Source organism: Anopheles coluzzii, chromosome 3 (assembly GCF_943734685.1).
Source record: "Anopheles coluzzii chromosome 3, AcolN3, whole genome shotgun sequence".
Taxonomy (NCBI): domain Eukaryota; kingdom Metazoa; phylum Arthropoda; class Insecta; order Diptera; family Culicidae; genus Anopheles; species Anopheles coluzzii.
In genome coordinates this window covers 64158521-64171619 of record NC_064671.1, presented here as the reverse complement: position 1 = coordinate 64171619, position 13099 = coordinate 64158521, and the positions used below count along the sequence as shown (strand labels likewise).

General features: G+C 42.4%; 3 protein-coding genes across 3 annotated transcripts; 2 read left to right on the top strand and 1 right to left on the bottom strand.

The window, feature by feature from the left end:
* The first annotated feature begins 2124 nt into the window (after positions 1-2124).
* Positions 2125-3432, top strand: LOC120959292 (seminal metalloprotease 1-like). Its single transcript, XM_040382580.2, has 4 exons — positions 2125-2294; positions 2355-2454; positions 2526-2711; positions 2779-3432. Exons 1-4 carry the CDS (start codon positions 2292-2294, stop codon positions 3318-3320), a joined length of 831 nt encoding a protein of 276 aa, XP_040238514.1. The 5' UTR covers positions 2125-2291; the 3' UTR covers positions 3321-3432.
* Positions 3433-4780: 1348 nt separating this feature from the next.
* Positions 4781-6049, bottom strand: LOC120956865 (microfibril-associated glycoprotein 4-like). Its single transcript, XM_040378640.2, has one exon. It carries the CDS (start codon positions 5997-5999, stop codon positions 5007-5009), a length of 993 nt encoding a protein of 330 aa, XP_040234574.2. The 5' UTR covers positions 6000-6049; the 3' UTR covers positions 4781-5006.
* A 2349-nt stretch (positions 6050-8398) lies between these two features.
* LOC120959575 (zinc metalloproteinase nas-15-like) lies at positions 8399-9951 on the top strand. The gene is made up of 2 exons (XM_040383045.2): positions 8399-9162; positions 9236-9951. Exons 1-2 carry the CDS (start codon positions 8913-8915, stop codon positions 9763-9765), a joined length of 780 nt encoding a protein of 259 aa, XP_040238979.1. The 5' UTR covers positions 8399-8912; the 3' UTR covers positions 9766-9951.
* The last annotated feature ends 3148 nt before the right edge of the window (positions 9952-13099 follow it).

Below are 13099 nucleotides of genomic sequence, written 5' to 3'. Positions count from 1 at the left end.
AACATAACTTCTTTATTCCTTAGTTCAGAATGGAATCGTCTTTATTCACTCAATGTGTACTCTGATCGAGTCTTGCAATGTTACTGCGTTATGCGTGTCTGAATCGTTTCAGCTACGTTTGGATCGCTCTCAGCTACCTTTGGATTTTGCGGTAGGTCGCGCAAATTTCCTTGTGGCGCAAAGTTTATTTAGTGACCGCTTGGCGATTCAATAATCAGTGAATAATTACCTTTTATTAGAATTTTACAAACGAATTTCCATTGGCGAAGAAAGAAGCAGTTTTCAAACGCAAACAAACAGTTTGCTATGCTCTACCTTTCAGAAATCCAATGGTAGCGGCACTGGATTTGATCGTAGTGGCACACGATTCGACCGTAGTGGAACGCGATTCAATAATGGTTACACGCATTCGATCGTAGTGGCATGCGATTCGAAGCAGGCGGTTTGCGATTCGATGCAAATGGCACGAGATTCGAACGTACAGTCAACTCTCTCTTATTTGAGAGGCGAAGGGACTGTCGAATAAGAGGGGTTTTCAAATTGCAGAGGTGGAAAATAAATGAAAGGTCCATACAAATTAGAAAGAAACAGAACATTTAGTATGCAGCCCTAACTGTTGCCATGGGAAACTGCGAACAAAATCGCCAATTTGAGCATACATCTTTCAATAACCATGGCAACACCATACAAAAATAAGAGGGATACAGATTTCAGAGGTTTTCCAAATTAGAGGTACAAAAATGTACTGGAAATCAAGGGACTGTGAAAAATGTTCAAATAAGAGAGGTTTCTCAAATTGGAGAGGTGTCAAATAAGAGAGGGTTCACTGTAGATCGAAACAGGTGTAAAACATTGCTGTATGTACTATATCGGTAAGAAAAAATACTGACAACACTTGAATTATTGAAATATTCCAGTATTTGACTAAATTATACAACAAAACACCTAAATACCAAGCATAAATTTCTACTCTCACAATTCTACCAAGATGCAAGAGCTTAAACAAAAGCGTTAAATTCAATGTAGGGTCCATTTTGCCCCTTTGTTTTGATGTGTTTTAACCGTTTTGCTCCATAGCAACGACATTTCACGACGTTTGACGATGGGTTTTATAATTCATTTTAAACATGTTATTAATGCGTCAACTTTTGATTGTTTTTCATGAATAAGACGTTGAAATATCGATTGCCATTGCCAATAACAATGTAAAGTGGTTTAACTAATAAGATACGGACCAAAATCCTTAATAGGTCCATTTTGCCCCGCTTTCTCCTACATGTTTCGAGTGTTTTCAATAAGTGTGTCACAATTGTTTTTATATGAACGGTGCGGCCTGAACTCTTCAGGATGTGTTGTTATGGTATGATTTGATTTTCTGAGTGTGTTATAATGAATTGATGTGGTTTGGCTTTCCGAAATGTGTTACAATGTTTCTGACAGCTGATAGCGTGTATTATAATTAGTTCTGTAAAGCAGATATGCTGCTCAACGTTACCAACAAATGCAGCACGAACGTTCGCCATACGTACTATCAATCTGCACTGTTCAACCTAGACAGAGATATGTTATGATTCTGAATAAATCTCCAAGGGCCTGTATAAGCCCTGTGTGACTGCAAAAATGGTTGGATCTGGATTTAAATGTTATTAAGTCTTCGATATTTCAAAAACAATCTCAGATTTTTTAGGAGCGTAAAACAACTTTTTGCGAGATAAGATATCAGTAAAGCTCGACGCCTTAAGCGACTTCTTAGTCAGCTCTTTGGATGATCTGCCTCCGCTTTACGCTCTTTTAAATAGCTAAAGTGGGAGAATTATAAGCAGCTGACCCATTTGATTACTGCATAATACACGTTTACGCACTAAAGTGTCCTACACTCTTCTCCCGTCTTCCTTTCCTGCACCAGAAACGTGTGTAAAATCGGGCAGATTATCGCTCATGAACCCCCGATTTGTAGCAAAAATGTCTTCCCCCAACCTTCACTAATCTTATCGTTCTCCCGGGGGATGACCTGGTAGAATGGGGCTGCCTAATTGCCCATTGTATTGCCCTGCGACGGGGAACGAAACCTTGCTAAAATGCGTCCGTTCACGTTCGTCCATTGACCACCCTCTATCGGACATCGGATCTGTCATCATCGGAGGTGGACCAGATTAGTGATATAAATCAAGCTGTATCGTGCGATTAAGCCGTAAGATTGCTGGATAGGCCGTGGCATTCGTTAGCCATCAGTCCCGCGTAGTTGTTCATCGTTCGCAAGCGACAACCCGTAGAACTGAGAGGAGTTCAAAATGGTAAGAATTGTAGGATCGTATTGTTTAAAAACACACTTATTATAAAGTGATTTCTGTTAGAGAGCTGTTTTGTTGGCGTCCAGTGCTTTGCTAGTGCTTGCAGCATCAATCAACTGCTTGCCGACGGGAGGAAAGGCAGTGCCCAACACTCCCGAGAATGGTACGATTGTTCTTTGGTAAGATATCCATCCCGAGCAACACGTTAACATCATCTCCTCTATTTCTCTGCAGTGGAACGATTGGCTCACCTCGGACCGGATGAGCTTGCCGAGGAGCTAAGTGGTCAGTTCGAGGGTGACATGGTGCTGGACGACGAGCAGATGGATATAGTGCGCAATCGGCGAAACGGTTTGATTGCCCAAAATCGTCGCTGGCCAGACCGTACCGTGTACTACTACATCCACGAGCCTGACTTCAGTGAGTGATTGCACCTATCTTTTTTGTGATAGCTCTCCTTCCTGACACCTTTGCGTCCTACTTCCAGCTCAGGCACAGATCGACCATATCGAGCTGGGCGTTCGGCTACTCCAGAGCCAGTCTTGCCTTCGGTTCCATCGCGTGTCTTCCGATGCGCCCGCCTACATTCGCGTGATCGGATCCGATTCGGGCTGCTACTCGTCGGTTGGGTACACGGGCCGCGCCCAAAACCTTAACCTGGCGCCTAGCGTCCCCGGGCAGGGTTGCTTCCGCATCGGGACGGTGGTGCACGAGTTCCTGCACGCTCTCGGTTTCTACCATCAGCAGAGTGCCAGCGATCGCGACGAGTTCGTCGACATCATCTGGGAGAACATCCAAACGGGCACGGAGAACAACTTCAACATCTACAACAGCAGCGTGGTGACAGACTTCAACGTGCAGTACGACTACGGCAGCGTGATGCACTACGGTGCAACGGCTTTCTCGGTGAACGGGCAGCGCACGATCATACCGAAGGATCCGAACGCGACGATCGGGCAGCGCATCAGCATGAGCGAACGGGATATCTCCAAGCTGAACTGGATGTACGGTTGTCTCGGCAAGGTTTAACACTCCCAGAGGAAGTGCTGTTTCAAACGTTTCGTGATATCAATGGAGAAAGACTGCTAAAGTTAAAGTAATGGAGCAATAAACGGTATTCGAAAGTGATATTAAACTTGAAGTAGCACGCAATAGTTCTTTCTTATATGGCAATACCATAACTTTATAAAGACTATTAACAAAACAGTTCAAATTTAGCTTTCGTTGTTCTAAAATTATTTGCGTATTAGTACAAGTCTAATATCAATATTAGTACAATCGCCTAAAATTCGGCAAATATTTCACATAAATGGCAAAGCGCTCTAAGCCAGAGCAGGATAAGCAACAGTGCTTAACATTTTTTTTCTGCACGCATGCTAGCTGTTGGATTTTGATTTTTACAGTAGATTATCCGGGTAGTTCGGGACCAAACGGTTGCCGGTTAATCGATTTGCACGGATAATGGTCCAAGAAATGTCAAATTCATATAAAAATTATAAAATTCACCAGATTTATGATTAATTTACTTTGAATCAATCGATTAATCGTTAGTAGAGTATTATTTTAATCAATAACTATAGGTTTGACAACTGTTCATGAACAAAAATGAATTTTGAAAACACCAATAGACACTACAGAGCTGTACAAAAAACTGGTTGCCCACTTGGCTATCGCTGCAAATGTTCGCTGTACGCTTGAACAGCTGTCATATTTACAGGGTTTCCAGTCCAATAAACAACTGTCCACTTGTTTATAACAATAGTCGTTTTGAATAGACACCGTTGTCTAACACTTGCTCACACCTTTGATGGTATAAGCTACTCTGTCCAATTTAATAACACAATTTTTGCCTTCGATTGCACAACGATCGGATTCAGCACAGTTTCTTGTGGTTGTTGCAGTATTAACAAAATTAATGTTGCGATTTACTGAAATGTATGGTTTATACTGCATATTGCTTGAGTGAAAGAAACGTGTTTGAAAATATTTTGTTTTTGCAAAGTTTGTCGTAACAAAACAAATTGTAGCTCTAGCACAAAATAGTGCGCGCACAAAATTGTGCTATAGCACAAAATAGCACAAAACTGTGTGGTACCACAAAATTGTGCGGTTGCACAAAATTGTACGGTTGTACAAAATTGTGCGGTTGCACAAAATTGTGCGGTTGCACAAAATTGTGCTGTTGCACAAAAGTGGTACCACCAAAACACCGCACACTTAATTGTGTGTGGTAGCACCGCACCACACAGTAAAAAGTGCTACATGCTACATCACTAGCAAAGTGGTCCATTCTCCATATGCACACAATAATAATGATACTAAACAACAGTATAAAAATCATATATAATCATAGTATAAACCATACATTTCAATAAATCAAAACATTAATTTTGTTAATTATAAAAGAACTACAAGAAACCGTGCCGAATCTGACAGTTGCTAATCGAAGGCAAAAATTGTGTTATTCAATTGGACAGAGTAGCTTACACCATCTGACGTGTGAGCAAGTGGTAGACAGCGGTGTCTATTCAAAACGACTATTGTTATAAACAAGTGAACAGTTGTTTATTATGCTGGTAAACCCTGTATGTGCACGGTTAAACCGCCCGCCGGTTAATCCGCCTCCGGATAATCGACGTTCTACTGTATTTTACATTTATTGTTGAACTCCAATAGATGCTCAATCGATTCTGTTTTGTCACTCAAGATTTAACGTTAAGTCTCGCGTATCAACATTCGCGTATAATATAAACCACTTTCATCCCGATCCACCCTATAAACTCCATTAATATTAGAATCGTAACATTCACGGTACCACCATGCTGCCTGGACGTCAGAGGCACAGTTATAATCTGCACTGCCATCATGGTCTCGATCAATCGTAGAAAACTTCGTGCCCTGACGCAAACGCACTGCCTCTGCGGCCGTGCCCGAAGGCAAACGCAGTTCTCCTATGGCATAATGGTCCGTTTCGCTGTCGATCACGAACTTACTATACCGGGCGTACGCATATTTTCCTGAGAAATATTCTAGCTCCACCAACAGCTCGTGTGGTCGGGCCGATGTCATCCGATGTAGATGCTCCAGCCCGAGCCAGAACTCTCCCCCGATGTTTCCAAACCCGTCCCGATACTCGGTCCAGTTGCGCCGAAAGTCCACCGATCCATCGTAGCGATGCTGAATCACTAGCCAACCTCCTCCGAACGCAGTCTGTGCACAGTATCCCAGGAATGGTTCGGAATCCGCGGCTGGCTGTATGAAGTACTTGCCCGGTCGCTCCGATTGCACCTGCTTGCACGATCGAGCGGCGATACTTTGAAGATATAACCCGGAATTAGTCCTGAACCAAGCGAGATCTTCTTTTGATGCAAGTGTTTCAATCTCCTGCCGGATCTGGTCGTGCTTGGCGTTAGCCAGCTCCTCAGCTCTATCCGATTGTGTTTGCAGGGCGGTGAGATTTTTACTAATTGCCTGACTCAAGAGCCTGATGGCGACTAATAGCTCTTCCGACAAGCTCTTTTGACGCAATAGCTGTTGGTTGCTGGACTCTTGAGCCTTCTTCATCGCAGATTCCATCTCGATCAGCTTGGATGCAAACGTTTCGCAACTGACCTGGGAAGAATCTGTATCATTTTGCTCAAAACTGCGTACTTTTGTTGAAGCTAATGTTACCAGCAGAAAGTACACCATAGCTTTGGAAACACACATCGTGAATTAGAACTAATTTAAACATTTGCTTCTACACAATGATTGCACTGACACTGGTTGCTTTCTTTTTATAGTGATCTCTCGAAGAAAACTCATAAGAAGACCTTATCAATATAACATTAACGCAACGCTTGAGTCGTGGATTTAAAATTTCATGCAAATTGGAACAGACGACTGTAATCTGTTATTTATTGAGGCAATTTGCTATCTCAAACGCCGTGGGTCAATGAGGTTAATTGTAATTGTAAGAGTGTCTTAATGTTTAAATAACGCTTATGCTGATTAGCACTCATACGGCACATGTCCATCGTTAACAAACCGTGTGAAGAGTGTAATCATTAATAAAAATACCCCCAACAAAGAAGAAAAAACAGAAAAAGTCAAAAGGAATCCCCATCTGTGGCTACGTTTAAGCTTATCAGCTTGCTTGTTATTTCTTCGTTGAAGAAGAGATGAATTTAAGTCAATCGGCCCAAGTCAAATAAATAAACAGCCTGCGAGAGCACGCCAATCTCCGCAACTGCTTTCCGCTGGCAACATCCTGTGACTAGCTCAAGTCGCATCATGCGTCAGACGAACAAAGCGAATGTAGAGATAAGGCTGCTCGTAGCATACGGTGACGATGTAGACATCTTTGGTTTGCGCCTCCTATAGATATAGGTTTAGCATATCAAGGAATTACAGGGTTTCCCACGATTTATTGGTTGGTTCCCACGATTTATTGGTGCGTTCCCACGATTTTTTGGTCATTTCCCATAATTTTTTGGTAGCAACCCACGATTTATTGGTCGGTTCCCAAATATTATTGGTCGGTTCCCAAATATTATTGGTCGTTTCCCAAATATTATTGGTCGGTATTATATTATATTATATTTGGGAACCGACCAATAATATTTGGGAACCGACCAATAAATCGTGGGTTGCTACCAAAAAATTATGGGAAATGACCAAAAAATCGTGGGAACGCACCAATAAATCGTGGGAACCAACCAATAAATCGTGGGAAACCCTGTAAGCAGATGGCAGAGATTTTCCATTCAAAACCAGACCATTAAGTAATGTCAAAATTTAAAAAAAATCTCAAGACATAACATTAATCATCGATCAAGTTTCCTTTTGCTGTAATTATGACTTCCACACGATTCCGGACTGCACGGCAAGTTCTTTTATTATAGTCTACATCCATTTATTCCCAGGCCCGGTTAAATGTTTGTCTGAGTTTTGCTGTACTGGGGTGGTGCTTAGAACAGACCTTGGCCTTCATGACGCGCCATATTGTGTAATACAGCGGATCAAGATCGAGGCTGGATGGCGTCCACATATCCTTCGCCCAGATGGTGAGATGTGACTGCCAATAAGTCTGAGTGCGGTTCTAGGCGTGGCACGGGGCCCCACCAAGTTGAAACACTATGTTTAGCTTCGGAAAGAACTGTTCTTTCATACACGTAAGAACGTACTTACTTAGAATCCCAATGTAGACCTCCAAGCTGACCTTGTCACCTTCTGGAATGAACACTGGGTCCATTTTTTATTAGCATCGGAAGCCACCAATCCAAACACCATAACGCTAGCAAGATGCTTGGTCAGATACACGTGCTTGTGCTCATCGGCCACGTCTTTTACCGTAAGATAACTAATCTATCGGTCGAATCCGAAATTGGACACGGGATGGACAGTACACATGCTCGTGTCAATGAAAAAGATTGTTGGAATTTTTCGCTTAACAAAGTTCAAAATTTTTCGTACCCTCTACTTCGACCCACAATCTTACTTCACGCTATTCCATGCCGTAACGTTACTGTTCCAGTGTTCCTTAGCCATTTGCCGTATTGAACGCACTGAATTCATCCGAATCTTCTTTTTGATAGCAGCAATAAACATAGGATCCCGAGCAGACCTCGTGGTATATCTGTAAAACTAAGTAAATAATTTGTTTGTATGCAAAGCCTTATACGGTATTAGCTATAGAGGCGGTTTTCCTAAATGCACTTTACATTGGAGGAGGGGAGGGGGTGTAAAAAGGTCGGAAAGGTCATATGGTAAATTAACGAGGCAAAGACTACCAGTGGTCCAACTAACACAGATTTACGTCCCTGTGCAGTGGCGTACACGATTTTTGGTCAAAGGTCAACACAGACAGTAGCAGTACACGCAAAAACGCCATAACACGGAGTGCCTGAGTTGAATAGTGTAAAAAAAAATCTAAAATTAGGCAAAGATTCAGAGCGGTTTTCCGCTGTGGCTAATTTATGAACTCTTGCAGATGGTCATTCCTCTGTATGTCCTACTAAAGAAGTTTGGACGTAAGTAGAGCAATTTTTGACTTGTGTGGATCCTGTATGGATGTACAATGCAGGAGCTGATACAGTAATGAGCTACGTCATCACTTTGTGCAGCGAATCTGAGGTCCATTCCGGCCGGTCTACATCGTACCAAAAAAGAGTAATAGACACCAGCTGAAGCATCGCTTCCCAATTAAATAAATGATCAATAGATGATTTCGTCAGAAAACATCTTAACACGGATGAAATCACAGTACACAGTTTACTTTGTAGGGATCTAAAATCAACAAAACCTGTTCCACTCTTCCAATTCGCACCCGCTTCTAGCAACCGCGGGCAACTTTCTGCTATTAGTTTGCACATCAGTGTCCAGACTGGTCAGTTTCCGTATAGCGAAGATCAAAGCCAGACAAGGAACAGACGTCAACTACCTTTGATAGCGATTCAAATAAACGTGCAATAGACGTAATCTCCCGGTAGGAATTTTCTTACAGATCAAAGATAGCGAGTTATCGACTTTGCTAGATTAGCCCAGAGCGTGTGTGTGAAGCTTTCCAAAACATTATAATGCCAGCACGACAGCCACCGTACTGCTCAGTGTGCTTTCGGCGCCCAGCGCAAAGTCTTCGGCATGGCTCTTCGACGTGTCACGTGTTTGGCGCTGCTTTGCGTACTAATTGCCCCGTTCGCTACGCCACATCCGCTCGGGCGTGCTGCACCATCGGACCAACCGGCCGACCAGACGGGTGACAATTTCGAGGGTGACATACTGCTGTCGGACGAGCAGCAGAAAGAGATGCGGAAGCGTACTGGCATGTACCTTCCCACGTTTATCTGGCCCGACCGAACCGTACCGTACGAAATAGTGTCCACCGATTTCAGTAAGTGTCTTTCGGGATATTATTACAATCGATTTTCTTTTCTAACCTATCCTCCGGTCCCGTCTCTCAACAGCACTCGAACAGACGACCGCCATCACGACGGCAATGCGTACTATCGAACAGCACACCTGCGTACGGTTCGTCCCAGCAACTGCCACGACTGCGGATTATGTGCGCATTGCGGGTGGCAGCTCTGGCTGTTCATCGTTTGTCGGACGTATTCGCGGTGCGCAGGCACTGCGCCTACAACCGAGCAGCGTGGGGACGGGATGCTTCACGCAAGGTACGATTGTGCACGAGCTAATTCACGCACTCGGCTTCTACCACATGCAGAGCGCGACCGAACGCGACCTGTACGTGGACATCCTCTGGCAGAACATTGTACCGGGCCGCGAGGGTAACTTCCAGTCGTACGGTACGGATCGCATTATCAATTACGGTGTCGGGTATGACTATGGTAGCGTGATGCACTACAATACGCACGCGTTCAGTGCGAACGGGCTGCCGACGGTCGTACCGAAGGTGGCAAACGTGGCGATCGGGCAGCGGGTCGCGATGAGTTCGGGCGATATACAGCGGATTAGAAATATGTACGGGTGCTGAGCACTGGCGGGAGTATTCGCAAGGATGTTTATTCATGCCTGAAGCCATGTTGTTCGTATATTACGGGTAACATTGCAAGAGGAGGTGCCATTGTTTTAGGCACAATCTGTCGAAAACATAGGAAAATAGCTATGATTATAGTAAGGTGTAATAAGAGTGAACTAGAAGAATATTGAATAAAATATTGTACCAATTTAATGAGAAACTAAATCGTATACAAATCTGAACATTACTAGAGCTTGACTTCGACCAACTTAATGAAGATAGATCTCACACGTATTGAATCATTCCAGAGCCAGCTAAGATTTGCCCGCTTCCTGGCCAACCGCTGCAGGCATGGCTTGAAGGCCCATTAAACCTGCAAATCTCGTATCTTAAACGAGAGTTGTGATAGATATGTCACCGATAGCTTGTCTAGCCCATTATAAGGTAAGGCAATCACATCTAGACCTAGCTCAACAAAGTGGAACAGAATAAGGATCCGGGTGCACTCAGCAACAACAACGTGCAGTGGCGATTTTAACGGTAAGCAAAGTAAGCAATTGCGGGGGGCCCCGTCAATGAGGCCCCGGAATATTTAGTCCATTATCTATAACAGTTGATAGAACATGGCACTGTATTGGCAAGGTGGGCCCCATGGGTGATGGACGTTGGGGCCCCGCGCTAGACGAACCTTAAGCACCACCGACACTGTAAACCCGCCACTGACAACGTGTGGTACCCCATTTATATTAACCCATTAGTGTCCCGGATGTACAGACGCTTGATTCAATTGACAAGGATCTTTTTTGATCTACTAGATATACTCTAAAACGGGGTAGTGAGAGATAGGGTAATTGTGAGTAATTGGTGCCCCAGCAATCTTCAAAAATGTGAAAGGTGAAATTTATCGCTCACTGATTCTCGCGGTGGAGCATGTTAAGCGGATGCCAGGCCTGTGCTTCACCAACAAGGAGCTTATTGGTTGGATCAGGTTTAAAGCAGAACCTGTCGGAAATCAGATGAATGGGAACCGGCTAGGGACCGAACATCCTGGAGAATTATTATTTTGAATAATTGGAGAGATAGAGAGAGAGACAGAGAGAGAGAGAGAGAGAGAGAGAGAGAGAGAGAGAGAGCATATGTTGGTATTTTTATGTTTTAGATTGATGTTTTGATGTGGTGCGCGAGCAATAATTTGCGAAAATAAATTAGAAGACGATGGTTCTGTTTAAAGCAACATCGAACGAACTAAAACATTCTTTAATCTATTATTTAGTATCATTTAAATTATGCGAAACACATTTGTTCATTTGTAGAACAGAATTAAAAAATAATATTTTAACTTACTTGTTAAATTGAACCATTTACAGGGTTTTGCAATAGAAATTCGGAGGAGGCTCACAAAGCTTGTACCTTGGTAGGTAGTAGGTTCCAGCGAGCCTGTTCCATCCCGATCTTTTCTGCATCTTGGAACGTCCACTTATTCTCTGTCTGCAACCCTATCTTTTTCCGAATATATTTTGCACCAAATAATCAGTTTTGTTACACTTTCTAACTTTGATAAGACCGTAATTATTCCTAATCTCAATGTGCAATCGTTAGGGGACTTGCAACTCGGGGCGACGGAACTCTACACAAACGCTTCAATCCACTTTAAAACACTATATCACTACTTCACGAAATAAGAATACATTCCTACACAGTTTGATGATATCTTCAGCTAGTCTTCACATATTTGTTGCCAGTTTTCGTTTTTCACCGAACGCCTATATGGATGCATTGAAGTGTCGTAGCTAAGCGCGCAAACAACACATAGGGACGGCCAGGGGCATTCAAATGAACCACAACACCAGAAACGAAACTCAGTTGTAGAGATAAAATCCGAACAATGAGAAACAATACGTAGAAAATTCTTTGTCCTGGGCACTAATGGGTTAAAAATAATCATTAAAGGCCGGTGTTAAGTATTTGAACGAACAATCGAATAATCTAAAGAATCGCACTATGGCCCACATATGAGCCTGGCAGATGATTTCCACCGGTTTAGCATCCTTAGCGACGACATTCGGGTCTAACGCTTATCAGACTTTGAACTTGCACAACAATTGCGATACCCTTTTGAACTGTGACGTAACAAGCAGACGCACACATGTTATCTTTATGGTATGTTACAATAAAGTTCTCTAATTATCTGACACTCTTTCCTATCACATTTCACTGGGAAAAACCTCTACCTCGTCTGAAAGCATTGCCATCTTACTTACACTATCACTATCAGCCAAGGCATTAAGAACTCTTACGCAATTCTTTCCAAGATCGTCTGGCGGTTATCAACGTACAGTGGCGGTCAACTAAAGTCGGACACCTCATATTTTCACCTTTTTTCTGACTTTGCGGCATCATGTACAGTTCCTTAGACCAATTATTGGAAAACTTTTTTCACCCATAGGTGAGGCCACTCTTTAGCTATGCACAAGCAAAAAATCAGACTGATATCTTTTAAAATCCCTTTAAGACCATGTATAAATGTGATAAAAGGTATAAAATATGACTGACAGTCGGACCGTCTTCGTTTCATTGCAAAATGACCACGTAATTTGCCAATATTAGCTTATATTATGCTTAAGTCATTTATAATCAGTTATTATTGGCCCATCGATTATTTTGGGTGGTCATCAGCGTATTAACCTATGCCAAGCGCGGTCTATGACCTTAATCAGCCAAATACCGTTTCTGCAATGTTACAAATGAAGTAGTATACTAATTTTTAAGAGAATTTCGATGTTTTTCATAATTTTAGAATTACCTAGTCTTTTAGAAGTATCAGAAAAGAATAACTAGTGAAAATTTACTGCCTAACCTGTCATTTAAGACTGAATTGCCTCAATGCCATTGTTCATTATTTAGATAGAATAATTACTGCTTCGAATTGGTTGACCATTTTTGTTCCTGGTTTGGTTATTGAGCATTTTTGAACATGTTAATAACAAGAATCGTATTTCTCTTCAGCAATATAATGATTACGACTTCGTGCCATAAGCGCTCATGCATCCCCATAATTTTCTAGATACCCTAACAAGTTCAATGGTTTTAAGCATGAATATTCCTTCTGGATTTTATCAGCCTGCGCGACATCAAAACTAATGTTTTTGTCTGATTGATGCATACATTCCAGATCAAAAATAAAATTATAAGATTTAAGAACCATATTGGTCAAAATTGGCATGCTATGTGGTCATTTCGCTATGAAAAAAGACTGTCCGACTTTTATTGGACCGCATAAATATCATACCTTTTATCACATTTATGAACTGTGATCCGAGATTTTAAAAGATATCGGTCTGATTTTTTG